Source organism: Glycine soja, chromosome 15 (genome assembly GCF_004193775.1).
Source record: "Glycine soja cultivar W05 chromosome 15, ASM419377v2, whole genome shotgun sequence".
NCBI lineage: Eukaryota > Viridiplantae > Streptophyta > Magnoliopsida > Fabales > Fabaceae > Glycine > Glycine soja.
Genome location: NC_041016.1, coordinates 43,921,431 through 43,936,433, shown reverse-complemented (window position 1 = coordinate 43,936,433; position 15,003 = coordinate 43,921,431). Strand labels below are relative to the sequence as shown.

Genomic DNA, 15,003 nt, shown 5'->3' with positions numbered 1-15,003 from the left:
ATAGTGGAAGTAGCAGTCAAGGTTTGTTTGGCACTTCTCCAAGATACAGCTCCACTGGCTAACATAAAAATATATCCAGATGTTGATCTTCGTGAATCAACGCAACCAGCAAAGTCTGAGTCGGAGTAGTCAATCACTTCCAGACAATCAGTTTGTTTGTACATGAGCATGTAATCCTTTGTTCCTTGAAGATATCTCATCACTTTCTTTGCAGCTTTCCAGTGGTCAATACCTGGATTACTTTGATATCTTCCCAAGACTCCAACAGCGAATGCAATATCAGGTCTAGTGCAAACCTGAGCATACATAAGGCTTCCAACTGCTGAAGCATATGGAATATTTTTCATGTGTTCCCGCTCAAAATCATTTTTGGGGCATTGACTCAAAGCAAGTTTGTCACCCTTCACAATGGGAGCTACACTTGGTGAACAATATTTCATATTAAATCTCTCTAAAACTTTGTTGATATAGGTTTCTTGAGACAAGCCTAAAATGCCTCGAGATCTTTCTCTATGGATCTTTATGCCTATGACATAAGATGCCTCTCCCATATCCTTCATATCAAAGTTCTTTGAGAGAAATTGTTTCACCTCATATAGCATACCCTTATCATTAGTCGCAAGCAGAATATCATCTACGTATAATACAAGGAAACAAATCTTACTCTCACTGACCTTCTGGTATATACAGTGATCCATGACATTCTCTTCAAAGCTAAATGAAGAAATGACCTCATGAAATTTTAAATGCCATTGGCGGGAAGCTTGTTTCAATCCATAGATGGACTTATTAAGCTTGCAAACTAAGTGCTCACCAACACTAGATAGGAATCCCTCAGGTTGTTTCATGTAAACCTCTTTTTCTAGATCACCATTTAGGAACGCCGTTTTCACATCCATTTGATGCAACTCAAGATCAAAATGAGCTACTAATGCCAAAATTACTCGAAGAGAGTCTTTCTTAGATACAGGGGAAAAGGTCTCTCTGTAATCGATTCCTTCTCTTTGAGTGAATCCTTTAGCAACAAGTCTTGCCTTATGTCTCTCAATGTTGCCTTCTGAGTCTTTCTTTGCTTTGAAGACCCATCTACATCCGATGGCTTTTACACCAACAGGCAACTCAACGAGATCCCAAACTTGGTTAGATGCCATAGAATCCATCTCATCCCTCATAGCATTATACCACAAATTTGATTCCTTAGAACTCATGGCTTGTGAAAACGTCTCAGGATCATTTTTGGCTCCAATGTTGTAGTCTGATTCTTGTACGTACACTACATAATCACTAGGAATTGCTATCTTTTTTACTCTAGTAGATCTTCTTAATGTTGTTTGGTCATCTTGTTGAGGAACTTGTTCAACTGGTTCTTCACCAGTTTGTTCAATATCATCATGTTGTTCCTCACAAACAACTTGATCTACATGATCACTTTCAACACCTTGTGGAACTTCAATCACTGGTTGTCTAACACCCATTTTAACTTGAGGGGTGGGAATGACTACTAACCTATTACTTGTCCCAGAAGGTTCAGCTTCATAGTGATCTCTTTCAGAAGAAATGTTCTGAAATTGATCACTCCCACTGATCAAGTCATTTTCAAGAAACTTTGCATTCCTTGATTCCACAATCCTAGTGTTGTGGGATAGACAATAGAACCTATACCCTTTAGACCTTTCAGCATATCCAATGAAATACCTAGTAATAGTCTTAGGGTCTAGTTTCTTCTCTTGTGGATTATAAATTCTTACTTCAGACGGGCATCCCCAAACGCGTATATGTCGCAAACTTGGTTTCCAACCCTTGAATAACTCAAAAGGTGTCTTTGAGACAACCTTGGTTGGAACTCGGTTTAATATATACGCAGCCGTCTTAAGAGCATCAATCCACAAAAATTGAGGAAGCTTTACATTACTCCTCATGCTTCTCACCATGTCTAATAAGGTTCGATTTCTTCGTTCTGCCACGCCATTCTGATCCGGAGAACCAGGCATAGTGTATTGGGCAACAATCCCATGTTCTTGAAGAAATTTCGCAAATGAACCTGGTGCTTGTCCATCCTCTGTGTATCTACCATAGTACTCCCCACCTCTATCTGATCTCACGATCTTAATTTGTTTTCCACATTGTTTCTCAACTTCAGCCTTAAAAACTTTAAAGGCATCTAAAGCTTCGTTCTTAGAATGAAGTAAGTAGAGATACATATATCGTGAATAATCATCTATAAAGGTTATGAAGTATTTCAGACTATTTCCATCCATGTCTGGACAACATATGTCTGTATGTATGATTTCTAATAAATTAGAACTCCTCTTTGCACCCTTTTTAGACTTGTTAGTTTGCTTACCCTTAATGCAATCTACACAAGTCTCAAAATCAGCGAAATCCAAAGTACTAAGTACTCCTTCATTTACTAATCGCTTGATTCTCTCAATAGAGATATGTCCTAATCTCCGGTGCCACAACATAGAGGATTCTTCATTCACAATACATCGTTTTAACCCAACAGAAACGTGCATAGAAGTAGCGTCGTTTTTCAATTCAATCGAATAAAGACCATCAACCAATTGACCATAACCAATAATTTCAGATTTATTTAGTAAATTAAAACCAAAGTCTGTAAAATTAAAACAAAATCCCAAAGGTGCAAGTTTAGAAACAGAAATTAAGTTTTTACAAAAACTAGGAACATAAAAAACTTTCTCCAAATGTAATTTAAAGCCACTACTTAAAACTAAGACGCACGTTCCAATGGCCTCTACATGCGAGCTCATCCCACTCCCTGAGTAGATGCACTGCTCACTTCCCACTGGCTTCCTTAGGCTTTCCATACCCTGCAAGGTATTAGAAACATGGATTGTAGAACCAGAGTCAATCCACCATGTATTATGATTCACATTAATCATATTAGATTCATAACAAACGAAAGTCAATGGTGTACCTTTCTTCTCAAACCAACTTTTAAATTTGGGGCAGTCCTTCTTCATGTGTCCTTTCTTTTTACAGAAGAAACACTTTGACTCCTTTTTAATTGTTGGTTGAGTTGGAATCTTTCCTTTATTGGTGCCTACAGACTTCTTCTTATCCTTTCCAGAAGTAGAAGTAGTCAAATTTACCTTCTCACCCTCTTCCATTATCAATCTCTCCTCTTCTTGAACACACATGGTCATCAATTCATTAATAGACAATTTATCCTTATGTGTGTTGTAGGAGATTTTGAAGGGTGTATACTGTTGAGGTAGGGTGCACAAAATGAAATGTACCAGGAAGGATTCAGACATGGTAACTTCCAGGGTTTTCAACTAAGCCACTATGTCCCTTAAGTGCATGATATGTTCACGCACACCTCTCGTTCCAGTAAGCTTAATGGAAGAGAATTGCATAATGAGTGTGCTAGCAAGCGACTTCTCAGAGGCCGTAAACTGTTCATCAATGGCTTTCAACAGATCTCTGACCTTATCATGCTGGTCAACTGAACCCCGGATATTAGCGGATATGTTGGTTTTTATGAACATAACGGAGAGACGATTAGATCTCTCCCACTTTTCATAAAGATCAACAACATCAGGTTCACTAGTTTCAATAATAGCCGGTGGCTCATCCTTCCTTATAGCATAGTCAATATCCACCCAACCCAAATGAAGGAGAACTCTTTCCTTCCAAACCTTATAATTATCACCTTTCAAAATGGGAAGGTCAAAAGAAATATTCATAGATTGTGAAACTGCAAACAAACACACATGCTCATTAAGAAAATTTGAGACTAAACAAATGTCATGTTTTGCCAATGCAAATCATGTCTCAATATATGAATCTAGTGACACAAAACTTGCCTGTGGGCTAAAGTCCTACTCAATTAGATTCATCATGCAACTTTATGATAAAACTATTAAATCATGTTCTTTTCCTTAATTCCTGTGGGTAAATTAAGAAATATAATTTAATATTTTATCTTAATTAATCATATAAATATAACAAAATTCTTGTGAGTAGATTTCATCACATTACATATGATTAATCACAATTAATATTTCTAATGTGATTATAAATTTAGCATATAATTTTACTCAATTAAAGATGTTGTGGCTATTCTAAAATTTAATAAAATTATATTAATCACTTAACATTCAAAAATAATCCTTGCATAAACATACTTAATAATGCAAATGTGCTCAATATTGAATCATAAAAATTACATGTATACCAATTCAAAATAACATTGCACGTATATTCATTCAACATGTAATAAACTTTAAAGGATTAAATCCAACTAATACCAGTATTTAACATAATATTGCATGTTCAGCATAACTTAGAGACACACAAAGAGGTAATATAAACCACATCTACCACTGGATCAAGTCACACTTTGTTTAAAATTGTTAGTTTAAAATGTAGATTAACAATTCCAAGACAGTAACCTCCAGCAGTGGGTAAAAAAAATTATTACCTCAATTTCGAAAAACCCACATCATTATATGCATTTTAGACACCCAAAAATACGTTTTAAATCATAGAAAAATTAGAAAACTCATATCATTCCTAATTTTGATGTTATTTTGAATTAAGGAGGCTTAAAATATAACACCCATGTACTCAGAAAATAAACTCCGCATAATAGGAACGACCCAACAAGAAGACAGAGGTACAAATATGCTCTGATACCAAATGTAAAAATATACATATACTGATCTAAATATGCAAATCAATTTAAATGACATATTTAGATTAAACAGCGGAAATTAAAAATATTACGAGCGTACCTCCAGCCATTGCAAATTGAACGGGAAACGGCGCACACACGAACACTTCCAGACCCTTACTCATCTGAATAGATGCTGTATTTTTTCTGGATAGAGAAGTGGGTTTGGTGATACAAAACTGAGAGCACTCAATCCTATTTATAGAGTCTGTCCATCACAGAGCTCAACTTGTTATCAAAACAAGAGGTAGGAAGTTATCAGTACATGAGATAAATGATAAATGATGGGTACGTGATTTATTACCGAAGGTGGTTACAAATATATTTACAAAAATATAAATTGAATGTGGATGGAAAATGAACCAAATTCGAAAATAACTAAATTTTTCAAAATAATAAAATATAAAAGAACGTGGAACGCGTGGGCTTACTCTGTGACAGTGATATAGTTCGAAATTCTGGTGACAACACATTCCCAACCTAACTGAATTCACCGGCCACCTAATATCAAGTTTGGAATTTAGTCAAATCATATAATAACAGATCATTAATTTGAAAACAAATTAAACACCACCTCTCTCCCCTATAAAATGTTGTGTGAGGAAGACTAGTTTGCATAATTCACAAGCCACAAATTAGTACTCTCGTTAATTTTTTTGCTAATTGCTAATTGGGCACAATGGAAAAGCTTCATGCTGTGTGCATCCCATACCCAGCACAAGGCCACATAAACCCAATGCTCAAGCTAGCAAAACTCCTTCATGTTAGAGGCTTCCACATCACCTTTGTTAACACAGAATACAACCACAAACGCCTTCTCAAATCAAGAGGTTCTGATTCCCTCAATAGTGTCCCATCATTTCAATTTGAAACCATCCCTGATGGTCTCTCTGATAACCCTGATGTTGATGCCACACAAGACGTAGTTTCTTTAAGTGAGTCTACTAGAAGGACTTGTTTAACTCCCTTCAAAAATCTCCTTTCAAAACTCAATAGTGCCTCGGATACTCCTCCTGTGACTTGCATAGTTTCTGACAGTGGCATGTCCTTCACTTTGGATGCTGCCCAAGAATTAGGCATCCCTGACGTGATTTTGTCGACAGCTAGTGCATGTGGGTACATGTGTTACATGAAATATCCAAGACTTGTTGATATGGGCTTAACACATCTCAAAGGTTGGTTAATGTCTTTACTATATATGAAAATTCGTACATGATATTTTTCTATGGTATTGAGGAATAATATTTAAATCTAAACTTTATTCATAAGTAAATATTTCTTTTTAACTACTAGCTGATTTTAATTTTGCAAGTATATATAGATATTGGGTATTCTACATACTCACATAATATATGTAATATATTTTATAATTAAAAATTAATTATATGTGTATTAGTAATACTTTTCAATTAATTGAGCTGTATATATTATTTTGTCTTCTTTTATTGACTTTCCATCATTAACTTTAAAACTATATATAAGAACATTCAAGTTTTAGTAATTCGTTATATATATTCCGAGAAACCTAACTTAGTTGAATAAAATACATGAGTTGGTATAAATTCTTAGTATCTGTCTCCCATTCCTATAAATAGGAAATTACTAAAACTTGAATGTTTTTATAGTTTTAAAATTAATGTATTAATTTTAAAGTAATCAAAATTTGTATTATTTTTTTAAAAGTAAAATAGTTTTATTCCTCTAAATATTAAGGTGTTATTGTGTTAGTCATTCAAAGATTTTTATTATTAGAAATTCATTAAATACTAAATTGTTGTCGTGCTTCTTTTAACTTTTTATTAGATTAATTCTTCAAATATATAAAATAACATCAAATTTGTTCATATGTAAAATTAAAAAATTTATATAAAAGACGAATTGGTGATAATTTTATATTTTTGAGGAAGTAATTTGATGAAAAAATCTATAAAAGAAAATAATATGATGACAGTTTAATATATATTTAAGGAATTAATATGACCGTAGATTAAAGTGATCCATGCTTTTCAGCTTTTCCATAATAAGTACCGTTAAAAATTTACTTCCACTATAGTGGAAGGAACACTGGAATCATGTGTTCAAAGAAACAAACTGTTGCTAATGGACTTGCTAAGCATGCCAATAGCTTAGTATTGAGTTCTTTATGTAGTTTATTGGGTATAAGAAGAAGAGAAAAAAACTTCCTGACAAAAATTCATATAAGAGTAACGTTCTAGCACCCAAATTAATATTAGAAGTTTAAATTGAGGGATTTTTCAAAACATTATCACCATATTTTGAAAAGGAGAAGCATATTTATAATAATCACGTGAAATATATATATATATATATATATACACACACATTTTTCTAATTTTTCTATACATTGAATTAAAAAAATTCTGAGTCAGAGAACAAGACTAATATAATTTAATTGGTAGATATTATATTAGAGATTTAAAAATATATACTATTAATGCAAAAAAAAATCTACTGATAATAAAAAAAATTAATAAATTTGTATGAATTTTAAGATAATTATTATAAAATTTAATAAATTCATTATACATGTTGAATATTATAGAAAATATTACCCTAAGTGCATTTATTATTTACTCATAAATAAATATGACTAATATTTTTCTTATATATATACATGTTTGAGGGAAAGAGAGGGAATAAATGATACAGAGGAATAAATCGAGAACAAAGTCGCACTGTCAGTAAAAAATTTAAGGGTTTTCTAGATTAACAATTATAGGAAATCAACATGATCTTGAAATTTATGATTCTCGCAAATAATAGATAATAGATAAACAATGCATATTTTTCTCCATAATGAGGCTTCTCTCATGTGCATTTTGATTTTTTGGAAGAGGAGAGAAACAAGATTTCACTCTCTGGATTATTCTTTTTATCTCTCTATGTTTGTGATGACAAGAGATTAGAAATAACACTCTTTAGTCAGGATGGAGACCTTGTTTCATGTTAGTTGGTATTAATCCCCTTTTATAACTATTACTCCCATCAAGTAGCAGTTATCTTTAGAAACTTCTCATATTTAACCCAATTATTATTTAGTCTCTAATTATTAATTATTTATTTATTAATCCCTACATAAGTCACATGAGACATTAATTCTAACATTCTCTCACTTGACTCATGTGACATTAATAAACATTATGGACTAAATAAATAAATAGATTAAACTAACATAATGCGCATTAAAATGACTAAATTATTCTATACATTGGGTACATCATAAATTCATAATTAAGAATAAGAACCAATTCGAGTCATGACGGTTGTACATCACTTAATCGACATAGTCCCTTCCATGTACTACAAATTAGTCTTCTCCTTTCCTGAGACTGGTGAAAATGTCTCTTTATAATCAATGTCATCTTTCTGAGTAAATTCCTTAATAACAAGTCTAGCCTTGTAACTTTCAAGATTGTCATGAGAGTCACGTTTAGTCTTGAAAACCCACTTACAACCAACTCTCTTGCAATCCTTTAGCAATTCTAAGGTCCCAAATATTATTATGTTCTATGGAATTTATCTCTTCTTTCGTGGCATTTAACCATTTTTCAGAATTATCACAGCTTGCAACTTGTGAAAATGAAACTGGATCATTACCATTAATGCTTAAGTATATTTTTGTTTCATGTAGGTATACCACATAATCATTCAAAATAGTTAGTCTTCTTTCTCTTTGAGATATCTTTAATGCTACTTCTTGTGGTTCTTCCATAATAGGTTCATTATGTATCATGGGCTCATTATTGTGTTACTCCTCTTCATTATTTTTTGGAACAACTAAAGGAACAATCACATTACTGTTAGAAACATAAGTTAAAGGGACTTATACTCTAACTTCTTTAATTTTCACATCTCGTGGAACTGTACTCCCACTAATTTTATCATTTTCAATGAACCTTGCATTTCCAGTTTTAACAATTCTCATACTATGATTAGGACAATAAAACATATACCCCTTTGACTTTTCTGGATAACCAATGAAATATCCACTAATTGTTCTTGCATCCAATTTTCTTTCTTGCGGATTATAAATCTTTATTTATGTCTGACAACCTCAAACATGCAAGTGCCTTATACTAGGTGTCATATTTGTCCACAGTTCAAAAGTTGTCTTTGGAACTGTCTTACTAGGAACCCTATTCAACAAATAAATGACAGTTTTCAAGACATACATCCACAAAGATACGGGTAAAGTTGAATTGATTAAATACTCTCAACCATATCCATTAAAGTTCTATTACACCTTTCTGATACACCATTTTGTTGTGGTGTTCTGGGCGTTGTGTAATGCGCACAAATGCCACGTTTCTGAAGAAGCTTAGCAAATGGACTTGAGTGTTGCCTAGTTTCATCGTATCTTCTGTAATACTCACCACCTCTATCAAATCTAATAATTTTCACCTTTCTGTCTAATTGTCTTCTACTTCATTCAAGTAAATTTCTAAGACATCCATTGCCTAAGATTTCTCATGTTGTAGGTAGACATAACCGTAACGTGAATAGTCATCAATAAAGGTAATAAAATATATTTTCTTTCCAAAAGAATTAACATCAAAAGGTCCACAAATAGCAGTATGCACAATTTCAAGAAACTGAGTGCTTCTTGTAGCTCCTTTCTTTGTATGTTTTGTTTGTTTTCCCTTAATGCAATCCATACAAATATTTAGATCCGTAAAATCTAGATCAGGAAGAATTTCATTCTTTTTTTATCTTTCAATCCTTTCTTTAGAAATGTGACGTAAAAGTTTATGCCACAAGAAAGCAGTTCGTTCATTTACTAAACTACGCTTAGTGTTAACATTATGATACAGAGTTAAAATGGTTTCACCATACAAACCATCTAATTTTAATTTATATAAACCATCACAAAGAACACCTATACCAATGAGATGATTATGCTTAAATAAACTACAACATTCATTACCAAAATTAAAAGAGTGTCCAGTAACATCAAGTTTAGATAATGAAACTAAATTCCTAGATAAACTAGGTACATAAAAAGTTTACAGTAAATATAAATGATGTCTACTGTCGAATTTTAAACGATAAGTCCCGACTGCTTCCAATGGAGCTTTCACTCTATTCCCCATGAAGACGAACTTCTCATTTGGGTTTATGGTTTGGATTGTAAGGAATCTCTGCATAGTATTAGAAACATGAGTTGTACATCCAGAATCAATCCATCGTGTATTATAGGGAACTTCAGTTAAGTTTGATTCAAAACATACAAGAACATTAAGTTCACCTTTTTTTTCGAATCAAGACTTACGCTTTAGGAAATCCTTCTGGAAGTATCCAGATTTCTCACAAAATTGGCAATTATTGTCCTTTGATACCTTCTTTTGGATTTGCAAAGAGTCGTCATTGATCTTTAATGACACTTTGCCTTTATCATGCTTCTTCATAAATTTCTTTTTAGCTCCTTGATTCCCTTGGTGGCTTACATAATGGACTGAGTGACTTCCTAAATTCTTAAGCCTCGTTTCTTCCTAAACTAACATATTGGGCAATTCATGGACATTTCATTTATCTTTCATGGTATTATAACTCATTTAGAACAGGCCATACTCAGACAATAACGAGTTCAAAATAAACTGAACAAGGAAGTTCTTATTTACAGTCATTCCCAAGGTCTTAAGTCTTGCTGCAATGTTTGTCATCTCAATGACATATTCATGCATAGTACGTGAACCATCAAACTTTAAGTGATCAATGTACTCATTAATGTCTCAGCAAGAGACTTATCAGTTGTTTGAGAGAGCTCTCCCACTAATCCCATAAACTCTTTAGCATTATCGATCTTAGGGAGAGTTGTCTTAATACTGTCTGCAACAATCATTCTCATGAACATTAGGCTAAGTTTATGGACTTTATCTTCATAATAAAATTCATAAAGTGTTGTGAGACATAAAACACATGTCATACATATGATTCATTCAAATAACAGTCAATGTATATTGATGTTCTCCTTTGGCTGATACACCATCACATGACATACAAACATAATGATGCTAATAAAATTCTTAACATTATTTGACAATTAAATATGCGCCAATTAGTAGTACTTATTTCCTTCGAGTACATAAATAAAACTAATGATAAACACAGATCCCCTACAATTATATTCATTAATTATTAGAACAACTAATCAACCTTTGGACGATCCATAAATGTTTTATAACAATGAATTTCAATGTACCCTTAAACAAATAATCATATAATTTAACATCCATTATTCTATGAGTAATTGAAATAATCATTAATTTGAAATTAAATAACCTTATAGACTTGGTCACCTTGGTGACTAACAAATCTATCATACACTTAATTTCAACCAAATATATGGCTTGCACATACTTATTGTTATTAACAATTCATAGCCATTTTATTAATTTCATTTCAGGGCAAATAAATACCATACATTTACATTATAACCAATAAAATAATAAAAGTTCAATCACATTGAAGCAAATGTATAGGATATACATATTTAATGCTATCGATAATTTTAAAGCATTCACGTTAATTTAATTACAGGGCATAAATTTTCAATCCTTTAATTACACTCAACAATAATATTCAGGAAAAAAAATTGAGCAAGTGGGATTGAGAATAGCAAAAAGTGGATTGCAAATAACAATTTCAAAGAATTCCTTTTCAAATTGTTTCAGAAACGTACACATAGGCCTGCTTTTCATTCCAGGAAGGAAAAAGAACAACATAGAAGGACTTTCGCTATCCTTCTCCATGATTGGAAGATACCACTTTAATAGAGATTTTCAACTCAGAAATAGACGGCTTTCGTTCACGCAATGTAACACCACTTCGTACAGCTCGTTTCGAAAATTCAACAATAATAAAATATCTTACATAGCAGCCTAAAAATAAAATTCTTAAATTTTATAATTAAGATTCATTTATAATTGAAACAAAAATAAATTATTATTATAGAGTCATAAGTTTTATAACCTATGCGTGTCATAAATTAACAATTATAGAAAATCAACAGGATCTTGATCTTGAAACCTATGATTCTCACAAATAATAGATAATAAATAAATAATGTGTATCTTTTTCCCTAATGAGATTTTTTCCTGTACACTTTGATTTTTTGGAAGAAGAGAAAAACAAAATTTCACCCTCTATTTATGATGACCAAAGATAACATTTTTAAATGAGGAAGAAGACCTTGTTTTGCGATGGTGGGTATTAATCCCAACCACTATTTCCATCAATAACACTTACCTTTACAAATTTTTCTTATTTAATCTAATTACAATTTAATTTTTAATTATTAATTATTTATTTATTAATCCCTCCAGAAGTATCTGAGACATTAAATCTAAGACCGTGGAGTTCATTTATATATTAAGGAGTTATCTACATTGAAAACTTAGTTGATACACATGAGTTTAACAAAGTGATTTTGTGGTTGACATGCAGACTCAAGTTACTTAGAAAATTCCATCGATTGGGTACCAGGCATCAAAGAAATTCGATTAAAGGACTTGCCTAGCTTCATGAGAACCACAAACCCACAAGATCTCATGATGATGGATTTCATATATAGCCAGTGTGAGAGAGCTCAAAAAGCTTCAGCAATCATTGTGAACACGTTTGATGCATTAGAGCATGACGTTTTGGATGCATTCTCATCCATATTGTTGCCTCCTATCTATTCCATTGGCCCCTTAAACCTACTCTTGAACAATGATGTCACCAACAACGAGGAGTTGAAAACAATTGGGTCCAACCTTTGGAAGGAAGAGCCAAAGTGTCTAGAATGGCTTAACTCAAAAGAACCAAATTCAGTGGTTTATGTGAACTTTGGGAGCATTATGGTCATGACTAGTGACCAATTGACAGAGTTAGCATGGGGACTTGCAAATAGTAACAAAAACTTTTTGTGGGTCATTAGGCCCGATCTTGTGGTAGGGGAAATTAATTGTGCGTTACCCAATGAATTTGTGAAAGAGACCAAAGATAGAGGCATGTTGGCAAGTTGGTGTCCCCAAGAGGAGGTTTTGGCTCACCCAGCGGTTGGGGGATTCTTGACACATTGTGGTTGGAATTCAACGTTGGAGAGTGTGTGTGAAGGGGTTCCAATGTTGTGTTGGCCTTTCTTTGCGGAGCAACAAACCAATTGTCGATTTTGTTGCAAGGAGTGGGGGATTGGGTTGGAGATAGAGGATGTTAAGAGGGAGAAAGTTGAAGCACTTGTGAGGGAGTTGATGGAAGGGGAAAAGGGTAAGGAGATGAAGGAAAGAGCTTTGGAGTGGAAGAAATTGGCACACGAGGCTGCTTCGAGTCCACATGGGTCTTCGTTTGTGAACATGGACAACGTGGTTCGTCAAGTTCTTATGAACAAAATTGCTACAAAGTAGTGTTTAGATTATTACAATGGTCAATGGCATGAATTCGTTCATGTAGTAGTGTAATGATTTTAAAACTATTCTAAATCTATTGAAATAAAGGTATAATATCTTTTTAGTTCTTATATTTTTTTTAAATCTTATTTTTAGTATTTGAACTTTTAAATTATACAATTCTGAACTTTATTTTAAAAAAAGCATTTTTTTAGTCTCTCTTCATGTTGAGCACAAATTAATGTTGTCTATAAGGATTGTGTGAGAAGAGATTAAAACTTTTTTTTTATAAAATTCAATGACTAAATTACATGATACGAGAGTTCGAGGAAAAAACAAGATTTAACGAAAGTATATAAACTAAAAAATATATTTTACACATTGAATATGTCATGTGGGCCACCAATAAAAAAGAGTTAGCCATGTTGGCCTTTCAGGTGGTGTGTATAGTTTATTCTTTGATTTGCAAAGTTATTGAAACTTATGTTAAATTTTTATAACCTCATTTTGTGAGTTGATTCGTTGTAATCTTTCAAACATTTGTTATTTGTGAAACTTAGAAGTGTGACTTTTGATAATATTAGGTTAACATTTATTAAGAATACTTGGGTTTGATAATATCAGGTTAAGCGGATTAAGAGCTTAAGATTATTGTTGTTATAACTAGGAATAACATAAAAAGTACTTGTTGTAATTTTATTGATTGGTAAAATCCTTTTAAGGTTGAAAACTGAATGTAGTTTTGGTTAAGTGAATTGGTATACAAAAATCTTGTGCTTTCACTTCATCATTTAAGTTCATCTCTTCGCATTTCCTTATACAAAACTATTTATGAATTCATGTTTTGCACAAGTTTTTACGAAAAAACTTCAAAGTTCACGACATACTATTAACTCCTTTATAGTATTTTTTATAATTTCATATATATAGAGAGGAGATGTTTCATATGAGAATGACCCTCATATATGAGAATGATAGCTAATATGTGATTAAATTGCTAATTGGTAGCAAAATAAAGATTTTCTTGTTGTGGTACAAGGTTGCCGGTGTAGTCAAGCATTATTGTCATCTTCACATTTTGTAGGTTACCTGCATGCATACCCAGAATTCCCTTTCTAGAATTTCTCAAAGATTAGTTGTTGGTGATTTATTTTAAGGGGTGTACAAAATAATACGTAACTTGTTTGTTTGTACAAAAGATGGACAAGTTTGGAATTATCTTTACAAAACTTTTGGTATGTTTTTTGTTTTCATAAAATAGAAATGTGTTATTTTTTGGGTCAGAGTTAGGCTTGGATGAATCTGAGTCTACGTGACATTTTTTAAAACTTAAATTATAGGTTAAAATATATTTTTCGTCCTTATAAATATTGAAATATTCGGAATCTATCCTTACAAAATTTGAGTCTTTTTTTTCGTCCTTGAAAAATTAAAATTTATTATTTTTTTGTCTGGACATAGGTTCGAGTAAATCTGAACCTATGTGACACTCTTTTATTGCTTCCATTGATGGCAGTGAAAGTGAGTGATTTCTGGGGGATAAAAATCATCACAAAATGCAAAAACAAAAAAAACCCACAAATTTATAAATTCCTCTTCCTTAACTTCCTTCATCTTCTTCATCCATCATGCTAATCTGAGAGAGAGATGAATTCAGAAGCCAAATTGTTAAGTTTGTCGACAATGTTTGATTCTAATAAAACACTGAAATTGGTATTCATAACGTTGAGTTTGAGAGTGAAGATATTAGGATTTCACAAGGAAGAAAAATCCAAAGAAGAAGAAGATAATAGGGTTAATAAGGTAGTGTTGGTTATTGCAATTGAATAGAACATTTAAAAAAGAGAAAAAATGTTTATTTAAATTCGAAGAAGATGAAGAAAGTTAGGGAAGAAGAAGGTTACGAAAGAGGATTTT

At 32.4% G+C, this 15,003-nt stretch overlaps 1 protein-coding gene across 1 annotated transcript; it reads left to right on the top strand.

The window, feature by feature from the left end:
- Positions 1–5,303: 5,303 nt before the first annotated feature.
- On the top strand, positions 5,304–13,219 carry LOC114386774 (7-deoxyloganetin glucosyltransferase-like). Its single transcript, XM_028346818.1, has 2 exons — positions 5,304–5,874; positions 12,164–13,219. The coding sequence occupies exons 1-2, from the start codon at positions 5,379–5,381 to the stop codon at positions 13,102–13,104; spliced, it is 1,437 nt and encodes a 478-aa protein (XP_028202619.1). The 5' UTR covers positions 5,304–5,378; the 3' UTR covers positions 13,105–13,219.
- The last annotated feature ends 1,784 nt before the right edge of the window (positions 13,220–15,003 follow it).

What these genes read in the sequence shown, in the direction of transcription:
- LOC114386774 (XM_028346818.1), top strand. Translation starts at nt 5,379, where the DNA reads ATGGAAAAGCTTCATGCTGTGTGCATCCCATACCCAGCACAAGGCCAC. An exon ending in GGGCTTAACACATCTCAAAG is followed by an intron (nt 5,875 to 12,163) that starts GTTGGTTAATGT and finishes GTTGACATGCAG; the next exon opens with ACTCAAGTTACTTAGAAAAT.